Source organism: Phycodurus eques, chromosome 19 (genome assembly GCF_024500275.1).
Source record: "Phycodurus eques isolate BA_2022a chromosome 19, UOR_Pequ_1.1, whole genome shotgun sequence".
In the NCBI taxonomy this organism is placed as follows: domain Eukaryota; kingdom Metazoa; phylum Chordata; class Actinopteri; order Syngnathiformes; family Syngnathidae; genus Phycodurus; species Phycodurus eques.
Window position 1 is genome coordinate 4,230,330 of NC_084543.1, and position 27,472 is coordinate 4,257,801.

The following is a 27,472-nucleotide window of genomic DNA, read 5'->3' on the forward strand; positions in this document are numbered from 1 at the left end:
TTTTGGTGCAACTGTAGCACATGAAAAACACATTTTAAAATATGGCTGAATAAATCCTTAATTAAATAATTATTTTTTTCTTTGAATACTAATCTTACTGTAGTAATCCTAATTACAGAAACATTACATTTTTATTAATGTTAGGGTTTATGCTCGCGTACATGCTAGCTGTGTTAGCTGCTATGCTAACTCGTCAAGAACACACTTAGCTATGTTAATTTTGATATTGACAACATTAGAAGACATCAACAAAAATCATACCCCACAAAAACTGATTTAAGACTCATTTTATCTGTAAAGCACATTTGACATGTAAATGTCATCAAGAGGGAAGGATGAGGAAAAAAAATGTAGAGGGTGCTCAAGAGCTTGGTATTTTAAAAAATATAAAGAAATCCCTTTTTACTACAGCTTCATTTTGTCTCAGGACAACGCTAATTTACACAAGTCCATTTTTCTGTATTTTGTGCATGGATTATTTGAAATTTTATGAAGGGGGAAAGAAAATGTCCTCCAATTCTGGAAGGCCCCATAACGTACATACAGTAAAGTGCTCAATATGTTGCATGCATACTGCTAATGTGTCATCTTATTGACTGCAGTGTTGCCAGTACAAATACGTGAGTGGGAAATGACCTGTGAATGACGTCGGTCCTTCAGTTTTGACCTTCAGTCATTTGTAGTGATGCATTTTCAAGAGGTTATTGTAGTTGTTCTACTACTATGCTAACGTGGTCCTACTAGTGAGAACAAAGAGCGTACTAACCGAGACCTTGAGCTGAAAAGAAAGAATGTTGAATATATTGACAAATGGCTATATGGAAAGTTGTTCGAGCATTTCGTGGTGTTTTTTGGTGTGGGTCCTGACAGTGTTCCAATGTATTTTTCTTTTGGAACAGTTCCTCTGTTATTCAGCCAAACCCTCATTGGCTGTTTTGTGCTCAGGCCAAAGCCATGTCTAATAGAAAATATATTGCTTTGGCACGATTTTGTGTCATCTTGGTGCCAAGGAACTATGTTGAAGTGAGGGGAGGAGCTCCACTTAATCAGGCCATGACTAAAGACTGCTTTGCTACCATTTTGTGGCCTCTATAAGAAATTATAAACCTTTGCAGGTTGGGGTGTCAATTCCTCAAAATTTCCAGCCGTTCGCTTAACTGTACAGTATGACTGTGCAATTCTTTTCAGTGTTAGCAGGTTACAGGTGGCACGTCTAACATCAGTTACCCCCTGGAACTGAACCATCATATCAACAAAATATTTTTATGCCACACTGAGGCCCATACAGAACATATTTAAAAATATGATGCAATGAGAGAACAAATGTTTATGTAATAAGAGCATTTTCCGGTTGAATGTTAAATAGGGCTTTTAATATCAGTTTCGCTGAGGTTGTTTCCCCCCCCCCCCCCCCCCGCAGAGTTAAATGATAAGCTGGATCAAATGAGCCACTGAGAACTAGACTGGACTAACCCTATTAGGCCACTCTAGTTCTCAGTGGCTCACATGTTCTTGCAGGTTCATACATGATCTGTGTGTTGTTCATGTTCTCGCACGAGGAGTCACGATGGCAGCTTTTCCAAGAGAAAGTTGTTCAAGGTTGCAGTTCGACTGGTATTCAGGTATTACACACGATCAATATCCAGAAGTGTCCACAGTGTCCAGAAATCTTCTCAGCTCTGAGCCTGGATGTTGTCCCAGATGCGAAGCACGTCCGGGCAGTCACTGAGGGCTTCGATGAGCACGTAAGCCGACTCCAGCTGCTCCTGGTCCAGAGGCAGCAGGGTGCGAGGGACAAACTCGGAGCCGGCCGACGTCACCTTCATCCCAAGCTGCTCCAGGGATGTCCGTACCTTCCACATGTCCGCGTTGTCACAAATAAACTGGGGGGGGGGGAAAAAAAGATGACTGTTAGTTTCAGGCATAGGGTATTTTGACAAAGTAAGTACAGATATCAGTTTTCAAATATAAGGAGAAAAAGTAAAGACTTGTCAGAAAAACACTCTAAAAAAATCTACAGCAACAAAGTATTTGTATTTTGTGTGATAAAACATGGTGCAGTTGTTTGCGTCAGACCTGCAGGAGGGGCGCATCGTCGTCCTCATCCTCCGTCTCCGCGACGTCCTCCGCTCCGGACTCGATGGCCAGCTCCAGCGCTCGCTCAGATGTGACGCTCTGACCCGGCACGACCACCACACCCCTTCTGGTGAAGTTATGGCGGGCGCCCTCTGACAACATTCCCCTGTGGACGGATACAGAATCACACCTTGTTGATGCAGGTACCAGTTACGGAATTAGTTCTCATCTTAGGCTGGATTTACACTCCAATTCAGTTTTAGTTAACTCTGTTAAAAGTAGTGCTTTGTCACCATCTTGTGGCATCTATAGGCAATTATAAATCTTTTTAGCAGTACTTCAATTGTACATGGAAATAACCGTCCCAAAAAGATCAGATTTAGGCATTCAATTGCAATTGGGCACGTTGGCCTGCAGTGTGCGGCACTCTGATAAAATGTGTTCTGGCTGGCCTGACCCGTTTTTACTGAGGACGCGCCGGACGTCCTGCTGGCTGCGTCCGCTGTTATCGGTCAGGACTTCAATGAGCAGAAGGCATCCACCAGGTCCCCGAGCTTCAAACATGTGCCGCGACGCCGGCTTGGCCTTTTCCTGTCGATGAAGCACATTCGGAAAGGTTGTTTACTGAAGCGTTGCTGTGTGACTACAGATCCATGGCTAACTGACAAAGAAATGTACAAATAAGTGATGCACAAGTCAAATGTTGACGTGCGGCGCATTGGCACTTGGTTTGGGCAAGTCCTCAAATTTAAGTGGTGTAGTAAATTGGGACAAGATCATCATTATTTTAGTACTTTTAATTATGTTTTTGTTTGGTGGTGTGCCATTAGATTGTTCTCATGTAAAATGTGCCTTGGCTTTACGATGCTGAACACGACAACCCCGCCACAAAAACTCGCAAAGTAGTACGCCATGCAAAGTTACGAAAACATTTTTGTTTTGTTCTGTACTTCTACTTCAGTACAGAGAGTGCGAGTACTTTTGCCACCTCTACCCTCGCCTTTATGAGGATAAGTGTACGGCAATTGGATGGCTTGGATTGATTCATGATGACCCGTGATTGTTGACGCACCGCATTCTTGATTGCGGTCTCGATGGATGCTTTTGGTATGTTCTTGTTTCTGCACTGCTCCAGGAGTTGGGCTAAATTGATGTTCATGTCTGGATTGGGTCCACCCTCTGCAAAGGACAATTACTAAGGTAAATAGAGAATAAGCTATTTTTTTAAATTTCTGTCTTTTTTTTTTTTTTTTTCTTTTGTCAGAATCAGTTCAGTTGTGCTCACCTTTCACAGCAATCTTTATCATCATGACAAACTTGGCAATCATACGCCCCCTCGCCTCATCTTTAGGTCCTTTAATGTGTTTCACTTTGGACCACTTGTTGTGACCCGCGCACATGGGGGGGCTGAGGTGCACAGCCCGAACAGGTGGACTCCTCCACACCCGATTCATGGGTCGCAGGGTCCGGAGAGCGCCGAGCACCACCCGGCCGGCCATGCCCTTCACGCACACACAAACGCAACACGGTTGTTAACGACAAACGCGCTGTCGTCTTCCCTAGGCTAACATTTCCATGCAAAATGCATAGCAGAAGACTGCTTAGTGTTCAAAAACTTACAAGTTCGGCACTAGAATGCGTGTAACGTAACCACGTCCTTGTTGAGAACCCGTTACTTCCGGGTTCTGCTGACCCCAGTCGGAGACCACTGCCTGGCTTCCGTAGTACCAAATACCTGTTCAACTATTGATTATTTTCCTTTTACAAAAATATTTGAATTTCCGTTTTTTTGTGTGTGTTTTTACTTTTGACCGTAAATATGGACATACGCCGCCACAAAAGACCAAGAATTCCAAGTCATTCGTCTACCGCCGCACGCAAACTCCACCTACTTCCTGGTTCTCCACCAATCAGCCGCCAGTCCCTTACTCAGTCAACCCTGCGGTGCCCTCATGTACCTGAATTTTTGAAACGGATTTTTTTTCACTTACCCTTACTATTTACGTACATCTTATCATTTTAAATGTAGACTTTTTATTCTGTTCTTTATTAACTCTCGTTCTACGTGGATCACAGAAACGTGGCTTCTCTTTCTAAATATTACACAGTTTTTAGTGTCTCATTCTTTGATAACTTCTAAACTAACTGGTACACTGGCCCGGTTGTAATCTCTGTGTTTATTATTATTCAACGCCAGCGCAAGAAATACATAATTTCATCTCATTCATCTACCTCAATTTTACTTCCTGGTTGTCCACCAATCAGCCGTCACTCTCTCACGGTCTCGCATATGGTGCCTTCGGGGACCTCCGGAATTTAGAAACGCAGCACTGAATATTTAATTACCCCTAACTTCTACTGTACTTTCACAGCATGAACTCGTTATTATAAGTGTAAACTTGGACTTTTTTATTTTTAATTCAGCAGTATTATTGACTTTTGTGGATCTCAGAAATGCTGTGGCTTTTTTAATGAATCCCCTTTTTGGAGGACTCAACGTGCGATAATTGGCAACTATGCAAGACAGGTGACAATGGATGTGTTTTGTGGGGTCCAACATAAAAACACCAAACTCACTCAGTTTCGCCTGTTGAAAATTAGACAAACTTCGCCCCCGGACACCAGTTTCACCGATCCTCATGTGAAATCTGATGGAAATATATATAATAACACGACGCACAAAATAGGCTGAAGAACCCATGTATTACATTGAACAGGAAGTCAGCCATTTTGGGCTAATTCAATGAACTCCTACTAGTGCATTTACCCAACAGAGCCATAATCTGAAACCAGGTATACTAGACAGGTGGGCGACAAAACTTTTTTTTGTTTTTTGGTTTTGTCTCCGCCATGTAACGTGTCATAAGGTTTGATGATCTTTTCGAACATTTGATAGGAAAAAGGATGCAAGGGCCCATTCATATGTGCTGGCAGCTTTAATTGCCTTGATAATGTCCTCGTTTACAGAGTGCCTGATATACTTTCCACGACGATGACCACCTAACATCCCCCTCTGCCCTTTACCCTAGCACTCCAAAAAAAAAAAAAAAAAAACTGCAGGAGGAGGCATCCTCCTATTGCTTTCCTCTCTCTCCTCCCCACAAGGTAGCACGTTACTTTTGCCCTTTCTCCTTCTCGTTCTCCCTCATTGTGTCCACTGAACCTCGCACGGCAACGTCACAATTCTGAACAATCATGCTGGACGAAAGAGACCCTGAACTCTAATTTTTTGTTTTTTTTGTTTGGCTAATTGACAGATGACACCAAAACACTGTGAAGAGGCAAGGGGCCTAGGTGGGAGTTTGGGGATGAGAGTTCCAGGGATGAGTGGACATGAGGTTTTGTGTGGAAAATGGTACGACGCCCTTCTGAATTTGCCAGAGTGAAAACCGTGATGTCGCCTGCGCTTGGACTTGCTCTTTTGGCTCTTCTTCACAGCGTAATAACTGTGACCGCACTGGTAAGCGCGCTGAGCCTTGTTATGCTTTGGGGGATTGACAGAATTGATTATACTGTACCATTGAGCGTGCGAGCTAAACAATTCCAAAGTCCAGTCAAGGTTCACGGCTTTATTTTGTACACAAATTAAATTTCTGGAGGCTTTCAAAATAAAGTTAGACATTTGCATACAGTTACCTTTGTATATTAATATTTACACATGTTATCAGAAGATATTTTAAATACAGAAACAGATATGCAGGGAATATACCGGTGTGAAATGTATTGTTTTTAAAGTTCAGCCATTGTAATTTCAGCCCTAAACTCTGTTAAATTTTTTTTTTTAAAGTTTATGAAATAAATATCGTCTCACAGTGGGACAGTGGCAGATTAATGTAAAAAATACCACTCCCAATTGCAGGTCAAATATGTCACAGAGCTGTGTGAACTTTTTCCTTTTTCAAGAAGCATGGTGGCCTTTCAGCAGCGATATGAAAAAACAATGGAAGACATATTGTAGATTTCTGTATATGTTGAAATGAATTTTCTAAAATCCAAAGCAAAACAAACTGGCTCCTTACTAGAGTGCAGACCTCAGGGAGGTGATAAAATCTCTTCACATTACAATATATAACATACACTTGTGGCTTGAGATACTCATTTAATTTGTTCCGTGACCATCCTTGTAACTCAAAGCATTTGTTTCTCAAATCAGCTTTCACCATTCAAATGAAGGCAAATGTCATTAATCCATTCCAGCCTCCCCTTTTGTGTTTTAGGAAATGAGCACTCTATCATATTTACTTTCTAAAAAAAAAAATTATTAGTAATGACATAATTACATCGAATTTAAAGACTAAAACAATTTGTGCTTCATGATTCATTTGTCGCGGCTCTTTCTGGTATCTGTTATTTGGCCACCAGGGGCAGTACAATACAGTCATGCAGACACAAACAAAGAAGAGTTTTACAACATTTACACAAGTGACTCGGTAAACTGCAGTAGTATTACTCGCTTTTCACAGAGAATAAAGAATATATTCCTTGACTATTGTTATTTTGTCTGTCTCCATGTGTTGACACACCGTTCAAATATGGATTGCTTATAACGAGTATTGATGCTATTTGTCAGCCCGTGTATGGCGATTTGCATTGCGTGTTAGCATTAAGCTAGTGGAAGGCAAACTTGTGTGGCTGCTTTCAGTACACAACTCAAGTGTTTTTGTTCTGTTCAATTTGACAGTAAACTCATCGTTTGCGTGTTGTTGTTGTTTTTGTTTTTTGCGTAAGCGTCAATCTTGTGACTGCCACGCGACAAAGTCAGCATTTCATCAGTTAGCCTGCAATCTCCAGCGTCGGATGATTGCCTGGAGTCTGCTTTCCTTCACACATCTCCATTAGCGCTGACAGCCCGGGCACCTTTCACCTTCCTGAAGTTCATCTCGGCGGGCTCGATGGCGAACGTCTGCGGCCGACGGCCGGCTGCTCGCTCGGCCTGAAAAATGAGCAGTTAAACAGTGAATGCAATTATGACACCAGGGCAAAGTGCTGCCGCAGACTTAATTGCTTTTTTTTTCATGCCATGTTGTCCTTTGGCACAGATGCATTGTCCTTATTGTTATGCAAATGTCGAACTAGGCGATAGTTACGCAGTCAATTCCAATTTTACTGTTTCCCTTTCTTGAATTAAAACGGGAAATACAGGGGAACCTGCCAAGTGGAAAACTCCTAAAATCTTACAATCTAGCATTCAAACTGTCAATACTTCATCTCAATAATGAATTGTACAAGTGGGTTTTACTTTTTCTTAGATTTTGTGTGTGTGTGTGTGTGTTTTCGCCACAGAAGGGTATCAATTGCGACACAAAAATGGAACTTTAGACATCGGGAAAGATCTGGCTGCCCAGTAAAGGACAAATATTGAATCATTAGATTTTACAAGGCTTTGTTAATTCCAGCACAATCAAAAAGCAACATTTAATTGAAAAAAAAAAAGTGTAAAATATTTTTTCTTATGAAATTACATTTTTCTTATAACGTTTTACATTATTACTTGAAAAATAAAACAACCCATGAAAGTATTTTTCCCAAAATATTCCTGTAAAATGATAAAAAAAAAAAAATCTAACAAATATTATTTTTCTATTATTTTCAAGTTACGCATTTTCTTCACATGAAATAAATATAATCTCGTGAATTTTTTTGATGAATCTTGTAAAATAAAAACAAAATCAAAAAGTGGCCCTTGTATCTTTCCATTTTTCTGTATGCGGCCCTCGGAGAACAACGTTTAGCGTCCCTCATCTGCAGTACACACACAAATTAGAAGTCAAACAGCGCTTCGACGATTCCACTGTAAAAAAGCGCTTCGACGATTCTTCCAGGAATCGCCACATGAGACTCACTACCGATATTCCATTTCTCAATATGTCTGTATTGACTTGGGCTGAGCGTTCCCTTTCTAAAAACAAATGCTACCCGGTCAACATTCCGAGTGAAATCCAAATTCACCTACCGGCAGTTTATTTTAATGGAACGTTTCATGAAATGTGTCTGTTGGGCTTCTTGACCGTTTTTTTTTTTTTTTTTTTTGCATTGCAGTGACGTCGGACAATGTTGGATCCCTTTGTTTAAATACACTATTGAGATATTTAGAGACAAAATAAGAGATTTTATGGTGACCTCTCGCTGGTGGCTATGCAAACATCGAAACCTGTGAAGCAACAACATCACAGGCCATAAAAAAAATAAAATAAATAGAAATTGTTGCAACACTTTTATATGAGACGTCATAAGTGCATATGCAGTAGTCCTTTATGTTTTCTTTCTCGCTCTGTTTTCGGCTCTTGTTGATTTTCGCGGCTCCGTCGTGAGACGCGCCCAAGAGCACAAAGGCCGCACTTGTGTGGGGCGCCGGTCAGCTGTCCCGCCGCGTGCCCCGCATGCTCGGAGGTTAAGGGCTCATCCGGCCCCGGGTGGCGGGAAGCTAAGGGGTTGGCGGCGCATCATCACATACCGCGTCCTCGCTCAAATATTTCACAACACCTTGAGGCAGCGTGTCAAAATCCTCCGCAACAGTTGACAGATTGTCCGAGTTGGTCAAAGATGGCGCGTGAGATGCAATCTCTGCTGGCGTCGTCAGTGGTCAGTGGTGGGAAGTTACTTTCGTAGATTTTTCAGATACCTGTACATTTGAAAACATGTACAGTGGATATACAAAGTGTGCACACCCCTGTTCAAATGCCAAAAATGAGACCAAGAAAAAAACATTTCAAAACCTTTTCCACCATGAACGTCCTACAACCTGTCCGACTCAGTTGATCTTTTCAAGAGGAGAAGTAAAAATAAACAATGCTGATAAAGTCTGCACACCCTCATCACTTGGATGCAGCTGTGTTCAGCGTTAACCAGTCACACTGAAACACACAAAATGTCCCAAACGCAATTGAGACAATGTTTTGTGGTCCGATGAATCCAAGGTTGATCTTTTTTTGCCCCAAAAAAAACATCACAGCAGCATCTTGCTTTGAGGCTGTTTTTCTTCAGACACAACTGGGACCTTCGAGAAGTTGGAACAAATTATGGTTGTAGGAAAAGAAGTTAGTTGGGATATTATGAAAATACGGACAAAATAGTATGAGAAAAACTAAATCTATACATTACTGTCATACTGTTTACTGTATATTATACAATATTGTACCAGAGAATAAAGACAGAATGTTATGAGAAGAGCTGGAATATTACAAAAATAAAGTAAAAAAAAAAGTGGTGGTCCTAGTTTGAATGGCGCCTTGTGCAACAGCCCTACTATGAACCCCCCCCCCCCAACACACACACACACACACACACACACACTCACACACGCACACACAAATTCCCTGAATTCCCCTTACAAATGCCAATGATTTTACACGTCATGCCAAAAGGGAACCATTTCATGTAGCATTTTTTGGGGGGGAGGGTAAAAAAATCGGCGCTGTGCAGCCGCACATATCGCACGCGCCAGAAACCGCCACTGGTACGGTAATATACGTTCTCATCGTGTCGGCACAATCTAACAGCCAGTTAATCAACATGACAGGTGGACTCCGATGATGTCATCACGCGTGACGAGCAGATCTTCGTGCTGATCGGCGCTCACGCCAAGTGTGAAAAGAGCATCAAGACGCAAATGGCCCTCGCGCAAGGTCTGTTTGCACTTTGTCATCATTGCCTTTATCTTTCATTATGATGGTCATTTGAGTTTTTCATTTTGGAAAATGCAAATGACTGAAATGCGTCAACTGGTTTTATTTATTTAGAAATATATTCTTAGGTCGAGAAAACCGAACGCATCATTGGAAACGGCTATTATTGCAGCCAGGATTTATCGGAGCTCTGATATGAGACAAGTGTGAACCCGGGTCATTTCCTGCAGGCCAATGGAAGCTGAGACAAAGGCCGAGCATTTCTCATTCACACTGTGACGCAAATGCAGATGAGCCGAAAGATTGCCGCAACGGCTTCGTTGGAGGAATAATCGAGATGCGGCACCGCCTGACTAATCAATGAAATAAGGAACAACAGCGTCAATTGAAACAGAATTATTTTTTTTCATTACAGCTCTTGTACTGGACGTCTTGAGCTTACAGTATTTATATGTGACACCGCTATGTACAGTCATGGAAAAAAAGAGTCAACGCAATGCAAATCTAAAGATAATTTTTAAATAGTTTGGGATAAAACAAGAATTCCTGTTTTTATTGAAATTTTATTTCATGTTTCCTTTTGTATTTTGTTTTATTATAACTATTTATAGTGAGTAATTATATGACTTGAATACAAATCTAGAGAGATGTTTTAAACAGCTTGGGATGTCACAATATATTTTTGTTTTATATTTTATTTTATTTCATATTATATATCATTCCTATTTTAACAAAATCATATTTGATTTTATATTTATTATATTTATAGTGAGTACCGTAATCCAAAGTTGACCTCAACATTCTGGAAAACCCTTCTACCTATGTATAATGCGTTTTTCCAATGCATGGTTTTGCTTCTACCCAGATGATCAAAACATGACAAAATACAGATAATACTATCTGTATTTTGTTAGTTTTTTCAAATAATTATTCTGAAGTTAAGCACTTTATTTGAACACATAATACTTTCTTTTTATTTACTTGCTCTTATTTTGAAATTCGCAGCCCTACTTTTCCAGTATTTAGTAAATGAGAAGACACACACAGTTGTGCTCATATGTTTGATTACCCGGGCAGAATTTATACGATGGGTACAATTCTTTTGAGAAAATGAAGGTCGAAAACACATTTAGTTTTAGTTTAATGGGATTCAAATTAAACTGTCAAGCATTTCAGAAAAGCATTGTCATTAAACAAAACATATGAATAAAGATATTAGTCAGCAGTCGTATTTAAAAAAATAAATAAAATAATAATAACATTTTATAAATTCTGCCAGGGTATGTAAATTTATTAGCACAACTGTACATATTATGCAGTCATACGTACCCGTGTCATATTGGAATGAAAGTGTAGGCCACACCTTTTTCATAGCTTCTAGGTGGCGCTGGCATATTAGAATGAAAGTGTACACCTTTCTCATAACCTCTAGGTGGCAGTGGCATATTAAAATGAACGCGTAGCGCTTTTTCATGACCTCTAGATGGCGGCATACATTTATAAAATGGGAAAGTTTTTTTAATTTCCCCCTATATGTACCAATGTATAATGCACACCATCGATTTTTGACATTGGGTGGGGGGGTGCGCATTATACTCGAGGAATTACGGTAATTATGTGAAATACAGTAAAAATCTAAAGATCTTTTTTAAACTGTTTAGCAGAGTTCCTGATTTTAGTTTACTTCAGGTGAAAATTGTAGTATTTTGTTTTCCATTTCAAATATAATTTTTTTTGGTTCAAAGTTTATTCATGGTCCGTAATTATATGACTGAAAGCACAAATGTGAAGATAATTTTAAAATGTTGGGTTATTAAAATGGAGTTGCTTTTTTAATTGAATTTAATTTTAATTTTACATTTCATATTTCACATTTAATTTCATCCTGAATTTTATTTAGTTAGATTTTATTAATAGTGATTGATTATGTGAAATATAATACAAATCCAAAGATTATTTTTAATCTGTTTGGTAGGTAACAATAGAGTACCTATTTTATTTTTATTTTAGTCATTGCGGAAACAATCTAAATGTAAACACGCTGATTATTTTTCAATTATTTTGGATCTGTTTTCTTTTTTCATTTGATTGTCGTTTTTGTGGGGCGGCGCGCAGAAGGCGACTGCCTCCCCGAGTGGGACGGCATCATCTGCTGGCCGAGGAGCGGGTCCGGCCAGCTGGTGTCAGTTCTGTGTCCCGAGTACATCTACGACTTCAACCACGCCGGTAGGAGAGCGCGTTATATGTACTACAGTATAATCAACACATGACATCGCTTGACGCAGTGCACGAGACGCTTCGACATTGTGTTGGCGTTCCCAGGTCGGGCGTACCGCCACTGTGATGCGTCCGGCAACTGGGAGCAAGTGTCCGTCATCAACCGGACGTGGGCGAACTACAGCGAGTGCACCGCTTACTTGTCAGCCAATTACAGGAGCCAAGAAGAGGTGCGTCGAGGTGTACCATGGATATAGAATAAAACGGCACTTTTGATTGACACTGTCAGGGGATTTATGGAATATGTTTGTTTTTGGGGTTGTAGCTGCAGCGTATATGTTTGTCTTTGTCACTTAAAAGGTGTTTGAAAGACTGCACCTCATGTACACCGTTGGATACTCCATCTCCCTGGCGTCTCTCCTGGTGGCCGTCTTCATCCTCTGCTACTTCAAGTAAGATACAGCCGACATGCGTGTTTGTCATCAAAGGACCGTTGAAAACTGTATGTAAAAATATACAAACATTTCTGAGGGAACATTTGTATATTTTCACGAAAAAAAGAAAAAGGTCATACATTTTTACAAAGGCTATATATATATATTTCTGGGAGTTTTTAAAAATATTTTTGAGAAAAAACACATGGAAACGTTAAAGCTTATTATTTCAAGGAGTAGGTTTCTGTATGACATTTTTTCAAAAGACAGAGAAAGGTGTCTTTAAAAAGGAGCCATACATAAAAATATATTTTTTTAAATTATATAACTTTATTCAAGAAAAAAGCTGCAGTTTATCATTTGAGGAAAAGCTGGATATTTTTGAGAGAAAAGACAATGAAAAAGAAAAATCCCCATTTTTGTGTTTTAAAAAGTTTATTTTTAATTTAAAAATAACAAAATACTTTTTATTACCAAAACAATTATATATTTTCCAGAAAATATAGACTGAGAAACATTTTTGAAATATTTTTTAATACAAATAAATAAGAAAAAGTTATATTTTGGAGAAAGAGAGTCAGATTTTTTGGGGGGGAAAAAAAGTCATTTGTAAAGATAGAACTGACTGTATCTTTTTTAGAAAATATTTTTTGAGAAAAACATTTTCTTTTCAAAAAGAAGTCCTTTAATTTGGAGGTAAAAGACTTAATAGAAGGTCACCCCTCTCCTCAGGCGCCTCCACTGCACGCGCAACTACATCCACGTGCACCTGTTCACCTCCTTCATATGCCGAGCGGTCAGTATCTTCGTGAAGGACGCCGTGCTCTACTCGGTGTCTGCCGATGGTGCCGAAGGAGAACCCGTGCTTGCGGGACAGAAGCAGCACATGGTAAAATAATACTGTGTGTCGTATTTGGCCATGTTCACATCACGGTATCTTTGTTGGAATTAGTTCTGTGTCATCTGAGTTTGAGTTTCTGAATTTTGATTTCTTACTTTGAACAGGACTTTTTCAAACAAAATTGAATTCGAATTCAGTATCTGGGACTGTTGTTTTAGGCTTTGTTGTATTAAAATCCTTCACCTTCTCTTTGTGTCTGCGCGTGTTCAGGCTGGCTGCAAAGTGGCCGTCACGTTTTTCCTCTACTTCCTGGCAACCAATCATTACTGGATCTTGGTGGAGGGCCTTTACCTACACAGCCTCATCTTCATGGCCTTCCTCTCCGACAAGAACTACCTGTGGGCCCTCACCGTCATGGGCTGGGGTACGCTTCCTCGTAAACGAGACGGGGTCTCACGCAGTTCGCCGATTTATGACCGTGATTCTAATTTTAGGTGTTCCCGCTTTGTTTGTGTCCATTTGGGTCAGCGTGCGGGCGTCACTGGCAAACACACAGTGAGTCAACAGAATGGCGGGAATTGAAATACAATTTGAGATCACGCGTTTATTTTCGTAGATGTTGGGACATCAGCGCTGGAAACCTGAAGTGGATTTATCAAGTTCCCATTCTGGCAGCCATTGTAGTAAGGAAAATACACTCAGCGGCCACTTCATTGGGTACACTTGCACGAGCCAATGCTGAAACCGCAATGAGAAACATATTGCGAAATCAATCTTCCATCCATTTTATATACTGTACTGCTTATCCCCCACTTGGGTTACAGGCGAACTGGAACCGATGTGTAAGAAAAAAAATAATAAAATACTACAAGCAATAATAAATGCCTGTAGATAAAAATACAAGTAACAAGCAGAGTGTAGCTCATTGTAATAGTGTAAAAGTAGAGTTTCTTCTCACCAAAAGTATTCAACGAAAAATATAAAAAGCATGTTGCTTCAAAACTACTCTGACAGGTACAATTTATTCAAATACTTCCTCATGTAAAAGTAAAGGAGTATGTGTGCCTCGTTACTACCCACCACTGATCATAATCTTAATAATAACCTAGATTTATAAAGCATTATAATGGTCGTAAATGCAAAATATCAACAGATTGCGTAGCTAATGAAGTGGCCAGTGAAAATAAAATGGATTGATGAGCGAGCCATATCTAATGCTCGTTTCTCCTCCTGCAGGTGAATTTCCTGCTCTTTGTCAACATCATACGTGTGTTGGCCTCCAAATTATGGGAGACCAAAACTGGGAAACTGGATCCTCGGCAACAATACCGGTAGTACAATCTTCTTTAACTTTAACCTCCCCAGCAACGTGTTACATGTGAACTTTACCCTGCAGGAAGCTTCTCAAGTCCACACTGGTGCTCATGCCCTTGTTTGGGGTCCACTACATGGTCTTCATGGCGCTGCCTTACACCGAAGTATCCGGGCTGCTGTGGCAGGTGCAGATGCACTACGAGATGTTCTTCAACTCATCGCAGGTCAGACAGAATCCATGTGTCACACTTCGCTGCAATGACCGAGGTGATTTGTGATCTGATTCTCAATGTGATTGTTTTAGGGCTTTTTTGTGGCTTTCATCTACTGCTTCTGCAATGGCGAGGTAATGTTGTGGTGATTTCAGGGCAATATCAACTCTGATTAACAGATTTGGAGGACTCGAGAGGCCAACAACTATTCTCATCCGCTGCGGCAAACGGGCGAGTGGAAAGCCCTCTTTAATTGGCCAATTGGAAGACGAGACGCCCAAAGCACGTGGTTAGCTCTTAGTCGACTTCAATATTTAAACGTCGATGCGGAGTAGTCAAGCTGACTCGTCGACTAGTCGACTAATCGGTCCAACTCCTATTCAGAAGACAGCCACGAACCCCAGTTAGAAGTGGGTGTGCACACTTTTGCAACCACATTATCTCAGTTGCATTACTTTTTCTTCCCCACTTAAAAATATATCTTGTTTTTTTTTTTTTTTTTCCAATTGAGTTGTACAGGTTATAGGTGACATTCATTGTGGAAAAAGTTTTGGAATGATTTATCTTGCGTTCCTATTTTTTTACTGCACAAAACCTGGCATTTGAACAGGGCTGCGAAGAGGTTTCAGACCCAATGTATACGTTGTTACTGAGCGACACTGTATTACACTTGGGTTAAGCATGACTTGCTTAACCCAAGTGAGGACTTGACAAGTTGACCTGCTCGAAATTTTGTGGGGACTCGACTTGACTTGCTTGATATTTGCAACAGAAACTTGCAACTTGCTTGAAATTTGAAGCTTAGGACTTGACATTGACTTATGACTCGCACATTTGTGATCTTACTCCCACCTCCGCTGATTGTTAGACATTCCTTTTTTTTTCTTTTTCTTTCCGTATTTGCTCATTTACGTCCCGCTTCCAGGTGCAGGCAGAGGTGAAGAAGGCGTGGCTAAGGAGAAGTCTAGCACTGGACCTCAAACAAAAAGCCAGGATTACCAGCAGCAACGGCGGAGGCAGCTGTTACTACGGCGGCATGATGTCCCACGCCACCACGACGCACAGCGTCTGCATGTCCGCCGCCAATCACAAGGCGCTTCCCCTCGCCGGAGGGATGGTCGGCTACGCCGGCGGCGCGTGTGGGGGGTCGGGGCTCAGGCTGCCCCGCCAGGCCGCCCTCCATCCGCAGAGCAGTCTGCCGAGATACACGGCCAGCGAATGCGAGAGCTCAGCGATGGCGGCAAGGAGGTCGGGAGGGCCCGGGCCCGGGGGGGTCTTTGCGAGGCATGCGAGAGGTAGCAAGAAACACGATGAGGCTAAAAGTTCTCCGGCAGAGACGCCCGGGGAAGGTGATCCGGACACTTCTTTGTCTGTAAAAGAGCTAGAGACTGTCTTGTAAATATCTTTGAAATATTTGAATATTGTTTGGTCAACTTCTCACTTGTACATTCTGTACTGGACAGGCAGAGTCGACACACCTGCACAATCTAACAAAAACGTATACATCGTTGCCTTGAGAGTGCAAGTGTCCTGACGATTTCTCGATACGAGCCGTCGTTAAGACGATTTTTGACTTGCGAGCAAACATTTGAGATACGAGCGCTGTATGGCGGGCAGTGAATGCAACTCAAATCCCTTCACAACGAGCAGCAGTTTGGCAGACGGTGAGCAATTCTTCAATTTAAAACAACCACATAGCTTTGCTTTAGTCCGCTTACCTTAATGCTAACAATGCAAAATTCCTTCAACCTCTGCAATCAGCGACGAATAGTACTGCGCCTCCCTGAACAATTGTGACCATCACCTTCACGTATAGCCATATGTCTGTATTATATTGCCCCCTGGTGGCCAAGGCGCGCACACCAGAAGGAGCATCACAATGTCCATTGAATCGAAGCAAAAATAAACTGTGTGAAGAATAAATTGTATTCTTCACATTCTATTTAATGATTTCATTACTGTATGTTTCTATGAAGTGCAACATTCATAGCTTTGCTACAAACAAAACGTTTTTTTGGGGGTGCTATGGAACGGATTATTTCCATTCATTTCAATGGGGAAAGATGATTTGAGATACGGGTGTTTTGAGTTACAGGCATGGTCATGGTAGGAATTAAACTCATGTCTCAAGGCACCACTGTACAGTATAAAAACAAATAAATACAACAAAAAAAAAGTGAAAATGGAACCGCACAGAAATGGGGAAAATAAAGTAAACATATAATTAGAGAAGCTCAGGTTGACTTGCCAGAGAACTATTCCTTTGACTTTTATTATTCACACAATTTGTAGTGACTAAAGGCACTCTTGTATTGACTTAATAGTTTGTGCAGATGTACGTAATGATGTGGACACTTTCTCTCGTATCTGCTGCACAGCTGCCCATTTTAAGCAAGTTGACGGCTTTGGTGAGGTGCACTTATTTGTGTGTGGAAAAATACAGCAATTTTGATTTATTTCTGTTTAAATTCTATGCTTTGTCCAGCCACGTTGAGTGTACCAGTGGTTTTCAAAACTTTTAACACGAAAAACATCCAAAACTAAACAGCTTTTACTTCTCAAAAGTATCTTTAATATTACTGTAAGCCACTGTAACATTATTCAGTTTGAATATTAAATATAGGAAAAAATGTACTTAAATAATGTATTGCACACAAAAGTAAAAAAAAAAAAAAAAAAAAAGGTACCTAAATATTTAAAAACTTCTTAAAGATGAATTGAAAACGTTTTGAACTTCAAAGTTAAATACAAGTGAACTGTATTTCGGAAGTGATTCGCGAACCAGTAGAGCACTCAAAGCGCACTTTAAGAATGACTGAAACGTCTTAATATTGAACCTAAACTACTCTCTTATGTTCCATTTCCAATGTACCAAGACCAGAAGTAAACACGTCTGCTTTGGGTTACCAAGGTTACTCACGTAAATGCGATCATTCCTTCCTAACAGTCGGCTGTGGTCAGACACGTCTAGACGGGTTGGGCGCTCCACTGCAGCCTTGTCGTTATTCTCTATTTATTCATCAGTCCTGACAGGCCCCCAGGGGCCCACGCGGATGCCCTCGTTTTCCTCGGAGCCACACACCTTTCCACTTTATCGTCTCGCGACACCGTCCTGAATTTCACACGGGTCACTCAGAGCCTGACTCGCACAACAAACGGTACCTGAACCCGCACCAGCATTCGCGCGTATCTTCTATTTTTATACAATAGTCAGAACGTCAGATCAAGCTGCTCAATCTATCATCTATTTTCTCGGCTTGTGGAGAGCTGAAGCGAGCACAGAGAGACAACATACAAACTCCGTGCAGGAGGGCCAGAGATTCGAACGCGGGACCTCTCGACTGTGAGGCAGATGTGCTAACCGTTGGACCGAGGATGCCCGGTTCTGAGAGGTACTAATTTTGCAATATGTTCATCATCACTGTGCACAGGTGTGTGCACAGTGATGATGAACAACTATACAGGCACTGCAACATACTTTACCCCTCATATGTAACTAATGGCAAAAGTACAGGGCGGGTAACAACACTTTAATTTACTGTAGTTTTTAGAGAGATGCAAAATAAAATGTGGAAATGATGGAACGGGGGGAAGGAAGGCAGGAAGGACAAAAGAATTAAAGTAGGTCTGAGGTGGAAGGAAAGGAAGGAGGTGAGCAAGGAAGTCCGAAAAGCAATATACCTACGTTTGAACCACCCTTTAATAATAATGATGAAATATATATATATATATATATATATATATATATATATATATACATATAAATGAAAAAAATATAAATATAGACCATAAAACAACTAATAAAAAAAACAATTGAATTGATTCAATGTCAAAATAGTCAAAGCATCCAAATGATTTTTTTTCCCCCCGAGTTGCCATCGTCGCGTCACAGTGACGTCATAAAACGGGGGCGGGGAGAAGGAGACGGAGAGGGAGTACACGGATAGATGTCCAGCGCCAGTGTGTTGGCGAGATTAAACATGAAAACAGGAGTTGACGAGGCACGCGACTCCTGTGCTCCACTCCGCGTGTTTTCCTGCGTCCTCGAATGAGGTGGGCCGGGGTCGGGGTCGGGGTCCTTCGATAGCGGGGCTGCCGGCGGCCGGATGGAGCCCTGCTGCATGGCCATGGGTGAAGTGTCGAAGAAAGCATCCTCTCGGAATGTGGCGGTGGAGAGGAAGAACCTCATCACCGTCTGCAGGTCAGTGCGACTTTACGCGAATGTACATCCAATTGGGCATTTATTTACGTCACAGTTCGCGCTGTTGATGCTTAGTCGGTTCGCTCCTGACCTCAGATGACGTCATCCTATTAGAACTCCCGTTCAGTGACAGCTCTGTGCTTACATAATCATATGCACACACAAAAAGACTGTGTGAGATTAGCAGTGTCATCCTCCATTGACCCTCTCCCCTCTGATGGCGTGGTTGCCATGACGACAACCTTCCTGGGGCAAGGACTGGCTGGCACCCTGGGGACTCGCATGAGAAGCCCGGGTGCACTTATGCCAACCTTGTAGTCCATTTGGCGTTCACATAAGTGGAGTTCTTATTCGGGGTTGAAGCTCTCATCGGTTGTGTTTGTTCTCGTGTCTGACCTTTGAGTCTCCTTTTTTCTTTTTTTTTTTTAGAAATGTTGTGTCAGCAGCAGGAGTCGGCGATTGCTAATATTTTGGTTCCCTCGTTTAGCTACGAAATGGGCTAATATGGCTCATAGAGATACACAGATTACACTTTTTTGGGAGACATTGTACTGTACAAATACAATTTGCTTATTTGTGTAGTCGCCGATACTGAGTATCCATGCTTCGTAATGCCATTACGTCTTGTATTTTATTTTAACCAACTCTTATGTTTTCTTGAACGTGACATGTTTCACTCCAATGTAACACTTTTTTGAGTAACAACTTGCCATTACTGACGATTTAACATCCACCTGCATGTTTTCTAACAGTATTTTGCTTCAACGTAACCCGCAACACAAGCCATTCCATTGCCGTGATGTCTCAGTCGGAACACTAGGGGCACTAATGTGAAAGAACTACAAGAAGCTACTGGGGCATGCAATACCACCCCGCAACTGCGGGGGCAATAGTGTGTCCTGAAAAGGAGTTAACTGTCAGAGTGAACTAGATAAAATCACGATTGGCGTATACTTATTTGTATTTGATAATCTGGTAAAAAAAAAAAAAAAAAAAAAAAAATAGAGTGATCGTATTTATTTTGATGAGAACAACCACCGAGTGATGGCCTGCTGTAAACATTGTCGACTGAATGACACATTGATGGCTTTGGAACAATGGAGGATTTGATCACTCAGCCCGTGGTGGGATGATTGCAAAAATGCAAATGAGTGTTTTTGTGGCGCTCAAGCTTGATTTAGCTGTTAGCTGTGCCTATAAACAGTCATGTGCATACTGTCTTATACAGCACAGTCCATCATCAATAGAGTTGCGTCACATAAGAGTCATCTAATTGAGCTGTCCAGTAAAACATGACTGCGCTTCTGCTGAATGCTCCGGAAACGTTTTCTTCGAAGGGTGACATCAGCACGGCTTGGGTGGGGCAACATGAGTCCAGGACAAATGGATGTAAAGGCTATGATCTAATAAGGTAAAAGGAGATAATGCAAGAGCTCTATGCAAAAGTCTGCCTTAACAAAGATACAGTCAGAGAGGTCTTGATTTAACAATGTTTATTATTGTGCCTAGACCTGCGCTGCATCATCCTGATGTGTTTCTACAACTACATAACGCAAAAAAACACCCATATTTCAAATCGTTTCCCCATTGAAATGAATGGAATGGATGCCAAAAATTACATTGTTTTGTGATGATTATTTTGTATTTATTTTTTCATTCCTTCCTCTGCCTCCCCACAGGTTTTCCGTGAAGACCCTCCTTGAGAAATACACGGCCGAGCCCATCGATGACTCATCGGAGGAGTTCATCAACTTTGCAGCCATCCTGGAGCACATTCTCAGCCACCGTTTCAAAGGCAACCCGCAGAGATTTCTGTCTGTTTAACCTCAAAAGCACTGCAACATCATGCAAAAGAGGAACAAAATATGTGCTTAAAAAACAGAGAGAATTGAATTGCCTGTAGATTTGAATACTTAACCTGTACAGTTTTGGCCAGTTTTGGAAAAGGTACAAAAATGTTGTTTCGTTTCACTGAGAGAAAGAAATGAAATCTTCTAACAAAATATTTCAGGCTCGGGTAGCTGGTTCGATGGCCAGAGGAGTTTCTGGGACTTCGTTCGACTGGCTTGTGTCAAACTGCCCAACAGCTGCATTAGCAGCATCGAGAGTATGGAGAACATCAGCCCCTCACGAGCAAAAGTAAGTCTGAGGATAGTGTCTTCTTGAAAAAGAAGTTTGTACTTCTCAAATGTCAGGCTATTCTGGATTGAACTCGACTTATTCAAGTCTTTGGTTGATTCCTTCAGGGCCGAGCCTGGATAAGAGTGGCCTTGATGGAGAAGAGGCTGTCAGAATATATAGCTACTGCCCTTAGGGACACAAGGACAACAAGGTGAGAGGCCAAAGTTGTTGTTGTTTTATTTTTTTCCAGTAATGGCATCTCGAGCGCAATGTTCCACCCGCTGTTTTTGGGTGTCTGCAGGCGCTTCTATGCAGAGGGAGCTATCATGCTAAGAGAAGAAGCCAGCGTGCTAACTGGGATGCTCATAGGCCTCGGAGCCATAGACTTTAGGTGGCGTTCATTCCGAACATTACGAGTGTCAAACCTGTTGTTACCTTTTCTTATCTATATGTGATCTCCTTTAACAGTTTCTGTCTAAAAGGGGAAGCCTTGGATGGCAAATCCTCCGCAGTTGTTGACTACACACCATATTTGAAATTCACACAAAGGTACTGTATATATCAAGAGACATTTTAAATCCTTTCCCCCCCACTAAATAGGCATTTTTTGCAGCCAATAGTTTTAGTTATGTTTTAAGGAAAACAAAATCACGATTGGCAATTCATGAATCGGCGAGGCATGGCTGTAAGGCCCGTCGCACAAGAAGCGACGCGGACGAACCCGACTGAACTTTCGCGCATTGTGCAGGGTTCCAATAACTACTTTTCACGAGTAGCCGACCGTCAGTCACTACTTTTGTAGCTGCGGCTAGAAAGCAAAGCATGAAGAGTCCGATTGTCACCGGCGCAGTCTGCGAATGGGGCAAATCGATCGTCAACAAAAATATCCACACTCTTCCTTGAGACTTCCTTTGTGGCAATCCAATGTTTCCTTGACAATCGCGCCATGTTTTTGTGGTTCAGTAAAACTTGTGGAGGCTCAGAACCCAATGCAGGGCTGCAGTTTTTTCCGTTGTGGCGCGTCAGTAGATGTGCGTTGCTCAATCGGCCAACTGTAATTTTTTTCACCATGGTCCACGTCGGTCGCGTTTGTCGCTCGGCAAATTGTAAGAAATGTAAACTATATGCCAAAATACTTGCCGCTTTCTGTCCCAGCTACGACTACATGAGTGATGACGACGACCGCCAGAGTGTCGACAGCAGCACGAGCGATGACAGCATCCCCGAGCATCCTTACGTGCCACTGGTAACAGACGAGGAGAGCTGGAGCACAAAGTGTCGCAAGATGGAGCAGAGGTTCAAGATTGTTCATGCTCAGAAGGTCTGTGATCTTATTTTTGGTTTGTTTTTTGTTTTTTACTGTCTGGTTAAAGCATAAACTCACCAGACAATTCATGTTAAGAATTCTGGTGGAATTGATTGTTGATTAAGATCCTATTAATTCCTTAACCGGGGAAATATATGTGTTACAGCAGCATGATAAAAGGACAAAAATCATGGTGGACAACATGGTCCAAAATGTGTTGAACATCGCAGAAGGGTTGAAGTCGGGTTGCCGTGGGTGTGTGTTGTCAGGGTTACTTGGAGGAGCTGGTGCGGCTGCGTGAGTCCCAGCTGAAGAACACCGAGGTGGAGAACAAGAGGCTGATGGCCCGGCTGGATGAGCTGCACGGCCAGAGTCAACAGGAGAAGAAAGAGCTGGAGACCGTCGTCCTCGAGCTTCAGGAGCAACTGTGAGTGGAACCTTAAAACTCTCACTATCGTAAAACCTTTATTACAATGCAAACTAATACCAGCAGACGTTCCAAGAGCTTCTTCCCTCTATTCATTAACTTCTTAAACAGTTGACCTCCATGGTGAAATTGGCAACTTTGCACATATCTGTTGTGACAATATTACCGTACTCATTGTTAATAATAATAATCATAGTTAATTTTATTTATAAACGCCTTTCAAGCCACTCTTTTCATTTTATTTGGCCGTGAACAACAGCCAAGTAATCCCAGTCGCATTGCCATGTTCTCATATTGTTGCCCCTTATTTCTTAACAGAACATGTTTGATTCCATGTGACGGCAGCCACTTGGCCAAGGACCTGACCATCCCGTTACTGAACCAATGGCCTCTGTGCGAGCCGTACGACAGTCAGGACCGCGTCAAGCTCTTCCGCAGGTTTGTGTGATAATAGGAATTGATATTTACAAAATATTTGCCTCTGCATATGGGCCGGCATGGCTCAGGTGTAAGAGTGATCGTCCCCCACCTATTTGCTGTGTTTGTGCTCAGCCTAAAGCCATGTCTAATGTAAAAATATTGCTTGGCCCCATCTTGTGGCACTTTAGGGCCAAGGAACAATGTTCAAGTGAAAGGAGGAGTTTCATTTAGTCAGTTAGTCGTTAATTACTTGCACATTTCCACTGTTCACAACAGATGGTGGTCCCTAGTGCTATTCACAGTGGATAAGGACCGGGCCGAGGATAGCAAAAATCTGCGGCTAATTGACGGCCATTGGAATTGCATTGAGAAAAAACGGTTTTCTGGTTTTATTTTGTTTCTTCACTCCAAAAATTATTTCATAAGGGGGGTTATACTGCTAATAAGCATTTTCTGGGTTGGTTTCCCCCCCAAAAAGAAAAAAATAAATAAAAATTGTAAACATCCATCCATCCATCCATCCATTTTTTACCGCTTATCTGAGGTCAGGTTGCGGGGGCAGTAGCTGTAGCAGGGACGCCCAGACTTCCCTCACCCCAGCCTCTTCCTGCAGCTCTTCCGGGGGGATCCCGAGGCGTTCCCAGGCCAGCCGAGAGACGTAGTCTCTCCAGCGTGTCCTGGGACGTCCCCGGTGTCTCCTCCCGGTGGGACGTCCCCGGAAGACCTCACCGGGGAGGCGTCCGGGAGGCATCCGAATCAGATGCTCCAGCCACCTCGTCTGGCTCCTCTCGATGCGGAGGAGCAGCGGCTCTACTCTGAGATGCGGAGGAAACTCATTTCGGCCGCTTGTATCCGGGATCTTGTTCTTTCGGTCACGACCCAAAGCTCGTGACCATAGGTGAGGGCAGGAACGTAGATCGGCCGGTAAATTGAGAGCTTCGCCTTTCGGCTAAGCCCCTTCTTTACCACAACGGACCGATACAAAGTCCGCATCACTGCGGACGCTGCACCGATCCGCCTGTTGGTCTCCCGTTCCATTCTTCCCTCACTCGTGAACAAGTCTATAAGATACTTGATACTTGAACTCCTCCACTTGGGGCAGGATCTCATCCCCGACCTGGAGATGGAACGCCACCCTTTTCTGACGGAGGACCACGGTCTCAGATTTGGAGTTGCTGACTCTCATCCCAGCCGCTTCACACTCTGCTGCGAACTGACCCCTCCTGGAAGCCGTCACCTTATCGTGGTGGAGGCGTTTGTGTGTCCCAGTGATCCTAGGAGCTAAGTTGTCTGGGGCTTCACGCCATTGCAAACAGGTCCTAGGTGAGGGACCAGACAAAGCACAGCTAAAAGACCCCTATGAAGAAAACTATTAATGGATCTAGGTTTCCCTTGCCCGGACGCGGGTCACTGGGGCCCCCCTCTGGAGCCAGGCCTGGAGGTGGGACTCGAAGGGGAGCGCCTGGTGGCCGGGCCTGCACCCATGGGGACGTGAAATTGTCAACATTATTTTTTTAAATCTGGGAAAACAATCCGCAAATAGGTGAATCTGCAGGTGCAGAACTGCGAGCATGCGGGGGTCCACTGTATATATTTTTACAAGTGAAAGCCCTTTTAACCATATTTAAGATTCATCAAGCCTGGTCCGTACCTTGTTTGACCTTAAACACACTTTTTGCTGATCTTCAGGAGGAGTTTCCCCAGCACAGAGCTGCTGTCAGTGGAGATTAGTCTGGATTCAGACCCTCTAATGCCGGAGCGGAAGCAGAACGGAGGTGCTTGGTACACAGGTGAACAAACCTACAGTTCCCCTTTAAGAAAAACAACAACAATAAGCGCTAAAAACGTTGTTCTTACATCCAGAAAGGGACTACACCCCTTCCCTGATGGGACTTTGTGGCTCCTTGGGCTCCTTTCCAAGCTGCAAGTCTCTATCAAGCCTCAAGTCCAGTGAGTGCCTGGTCAACATCAGCACAGAGAATAGTCCTGCCCTCTCTCCCAGCTAGGGGCCACCAAAGCCAACACTACCGTCCAGTTTCCAGACACCAAAAGACAGTTCAGTGTGAAACAAAAGGTCATAATAACACATCTTGAACTTTCATCACTTTCTTTTGAGCCTGTCCCTCTCTTAACTTACGCTATTTTATGTGTTTGTGAAAGAGTAGCAGGACTTTCCGAGGAAAAAAAGAAATAAAAAATCAGCTGCTCTACTGCCAGACGGCCTTCTTCACACTGACTGAATTTCGTCAGCTTGGCGCTGCTGTCGTTTAGATGTCAGTTTTATCATTCAGTTTCATCATTTTTTTCCTGACAGTTGCGTTATCGTGGCAGACGAGCTGGTAACAGCAAGAGAAACAGCTAGCTTTGCTAGCTTATCTTAAAGACCCTGTAAAGTGAATTCAGAGATTTGTTTCTGCACACATGACACATATTTGAAGATAATTGCTAATTGGTATCTGGCGCAATTGTGATGTGCAGTTAGCTAGCGAGCTATACCTACAACCCAAAAATGCATCTTCCCTCCGGATAGTCTGCTGACGTGGCCGTTTTAGAGTGCCTTGTTGTTGGCCATGAGTGCACTCACGTCACACAGAGAATGTCGGAAGAGCGAAGAAAGGATGTCAGATTTTTGACTTAACAGCCAGCATGTGTGGGCTGGTGTGGCCGCTTAGAGTGCCTAAATTGTAGTGGGAGTATACACGTGTCACAGAAAGAAGGTGAAAGAGCGAGAGTGGGAAAAAAATAGTCAGACATGACAGATGTATGGACAGGGGGTTCGCGCTGGTGTGGCCGCTTTAGAGTGAGTGCCTTGTTGTCGCGGCATGGAAAAGCCCTGCAATGACCTGGTGGCAGTGGGATATATTCCACGCACGATTTCATGATTTTGAAGCCTCATTTTATATATTTAACTTTTTTTTTTGTTAGTTTTTTATCATTCGAATTTTGCAGTTTTGTAAAATACACTCTTTGTTTTTTCTAATTTAGAAGACATTTATTTTCACTTTACAGGGACTTTAGTGTCAAACTGCAATGATGTCAAACAAAAAGATTCTGATACTTTCTTGCCAGTTTCGATGTCGCCAAATCAAAGGTTAGAGGTTCGGATAGGACAGATTAGCTTCAGGCGTAACGAGGTTCGCGGAGGCATTACAGTGCGAACGGACAAATGCAAAGTACATCATGACTATGCAGAATGAATGTTTCCATTGTCGTTTTCAACAAACCAAGCGTGAGCAGGGGAGAAACAAGCGACTGTCCAAACCGTTTATACATGGCCCTCATTGTTTGACCTGGGAATTGCTCTCAGTAGATGATTAATTTGTTTCTCAGCATCAGGTAGAATTCTGTAATCTTTGCAATGAGAGCTCTGTGGCACGTTGTTATTTCAATGCAATAAACCTGCTATTTGTTTTATGTATTTATTTTGCAATTAAATGTAACTATTCAGTGAATTTGCATGCTTAATGCTCGTCAACATGTTGACTTAACTCCCCGACTGTAAATTTGCATTGCGCATTTGTCTTTGGCCAGCAGCAGCTCTGCTGGCGGCAGAAAAAAAAAAAATGAGCAGGCTTCTGGATACACAGTGGAGCATATTCCACCTACTGAGATAAAGCATATTCGTTTTGGTGGGCCAGACGGACAATTATGTTCCATTTGCATAGGTGCACATTTACAGTTCAGTTTAAAAGGGGGAGGCTACTTGGAGTTGGTTAAAGGAGGGTATGGCATTGTTATCTGTTCCTCCTTTCACAGTCCCCACCATCGGCACTCCCTTTCTTGCACCGAGTCGGGACATTTATCTGCCACAACGCACGCTGCCGCACACACACGGGCTCACACAGGCGCACGCCACCCTAAACAAGTCCACCCTGATGCCGTTCACACATGCAGCTTGCAGACCTTAAAATCAGGGGCGGGGATCCTTTTTACTATCAGAGACCGTTTTAGTTTTTATAAAGTCCTCCGAGCGCCATTCTACATCTTTTAAAAAATATATGATTATCATGTGTTTTTTAAAATTTGTGAGTTAAATATTTTGGCCAGGCTGGATCAAATGAATGGTTTAAGAATTTGTATGCATCCATCCATTTTCAACAGCGCTTATCCTCATTAGGATTGCAGGTATGCTGGAGTCTCTCCCAGCTAACTTTGGGTGACAGGCAGGGTACACCCAGGACTGATCGCCAGTCAATAGGGCACACATAGACAAACAGACATTCACACTCACATTCATACCTATAGAAAATTTGATGCACGGGTGTCAAACTCAAAATA

General features: G+C 42.3%; 3 protein-coding genes across 3 annotated transcripts; 2 read left to right on the forward strand and 1 right to left on the reverse strand.

Moving 5' to 3' along the window:
• Positions 1 to 1,408: 1,408 nt before the first annotated feature.
• LOC133417994 (translational activator of cytochrome c oxidase 1) lies at positions 1,409 to 3,912 on the reverse strand. The gene is made up of 6 exons (XM_061706294.1): positions 3,697 to 3,912; positions 3,362 to 3,578; positions 3,149 to 3,255; positions 2,534 to 2,667; positions 2,077 to 2,242; positions 1,409 to 1,883 (listed from the first exon to the last, which is right to left on the reverse strand). The coding sequence occupies exons 2-6, from the start codon at positions 3,573 to 3,575 to the stop codon at positions 1,674 to 1,676; spliced, it is 831 nt and encodes a 276-aa protein (XP_061562278.1). The 5' UTR covers positions 3,576 to 3,578; positions 3,697 to 3,912; the 3' UTR covers positions 1,409 to 1,673.
• A 1,558-nt stretch (positions 3,913 to 5,470) lies between these two features.
• On the forward strand, positions 5,471 to 16,118 carry pth3r (parathyroid hormone 3 receptor). Its single transcript, XM_061706283.1, has 13 exons — positions 5,471 to 5,536; positions 9,596 to 9,701; positions 11,817 to 11,927; positions 12,024 to 12,148; positions 12,279 to 12,370; positions 13,085 to 13,241; positions 13,464 to 13,617; positions 13,688 to 13,748; positions 13,810 to 13,876; positions 14,430 to 14,524; positions 14,590 to 14,731; positions 14,812 to 14,853; positions 15,645 to 16,118. The coding sequence occupies exons 1-13, from the start codon at positions 5,471 to 5,473 to the stop codon at positions 16,116 to 16,118; spliced, it is 1,692 nt and encodes a 563-aa protein (XP_061562267.1).
• Positions 16,119 to 18,638: 2,520 nt separating this feature from the next.
• rundc3ab (RUN domain containing 3Ab) lies at positions 18,639 to 26,591 on the forward strand. The gene is made up of 11 exons (XM_061706090.1): positions 18,639 to 18,920; positions 20,600 to 20,715; positions 20,932 to 21,059; positions 21,167 to 21,252; positions 21,343 to 21,432; positions 21,510 to 21,590; positions 22,197 to 22,362; positions 22,617 to 22,774; positions 23,093 to 23,212; positions 24,884 to 24,984; positions 25,058 to 26,591. The coding sequence occupies exons 1-11, from the start codon at positions 18,826 to 18,828 to the stop codon at positions 25,198 to 25,200; spliced, it is 1,284 nt and encodes a 427-aa protein (XP_061562074.1). The 5' UTR covers positions 18,639 to 18,825; the 3' UTR covers positions 25,201 to 26,591.
• The last annotated feature ends 881 nt before the right edge of the window (positions 26,592 to 27,472 follow it).

What these genes read in the sequence shown, in the direction of transcription:
- LOC133417994 (XM_061706294.1), bottom strand. Translation starts at nt 3,575, where the DNA reads ATGGCCGGCCGGGTGGTGCTCGGCGCTCTCCGGACCCTGCGACCCATG. An exon ending in CGCGTCCTCAGTAAAAACGG is followed by an intron (nt 2,243 to 2,533) that starts GTCAGGCCAGCC and finishes ATCCGTCCACAG; the next exon opens with GGGAATGTTGTCAGAGGGCG. An exon ending in ACGATGCGCCCCTCCTGCAG is followed by an intron (nt 1,884 to 2,076) that starts GTCTGACGCAAA and finishes CCCCCCCCCCAG; the next exon opens with TTTATTTGTGACAACGCGGA.
- pth3r (XM_061706283.1), top strand. Translation starts at nt 5,471, where the DNA reads ATGTCGCCTGCGCTTGGACTTGCTCTTTTGGCTCTTCTTCACAGCGTA. An exon ending in GCAAATGGCCCTCGCGCAAG is followed by an intron (nt 9,702 to 11,816) that starts GTCTGTTTGCAC and finishes GGCGGCGCGCAG; the next exon opens with AAGGCGACTGCCTCCCCGAG. An exon ending in GATCCTCGGCAACAATACCG is followed by an intron (nt 14,525 to 14,589) that starts GTAGTACAATCT and finishes TTTACCCTGCAG; the next exon opens with GAAGCTTCTCAAGTCCACAC.
- rundc3ab (XM_061706090.1), top strand. Translation starts at nt 18,826, where the DNA reads ATGGAGCCCTGCTGCATGGCCATGGGTGAAGTGTCGAAGAAAGCATCC. An exon ending in TCTCAGCCACCGTTTCAAAG is followed by an intron (nt 20,716 to 20,931) that starts GCAACCCGCAGA and finishes AAAATATTTCAG; the next exon opens with GCTCGGGTAGCTGGTTCGAT. An exon ending in CTCGGAGCCATAGACTTTAG is followed by an intron (nt 21,433 to 21,509) that starts GTGGCGTTCATT and finishes CTCCTTTAACAG; the next exon opens with TTTCTGTCTAAAAGGGGAAG.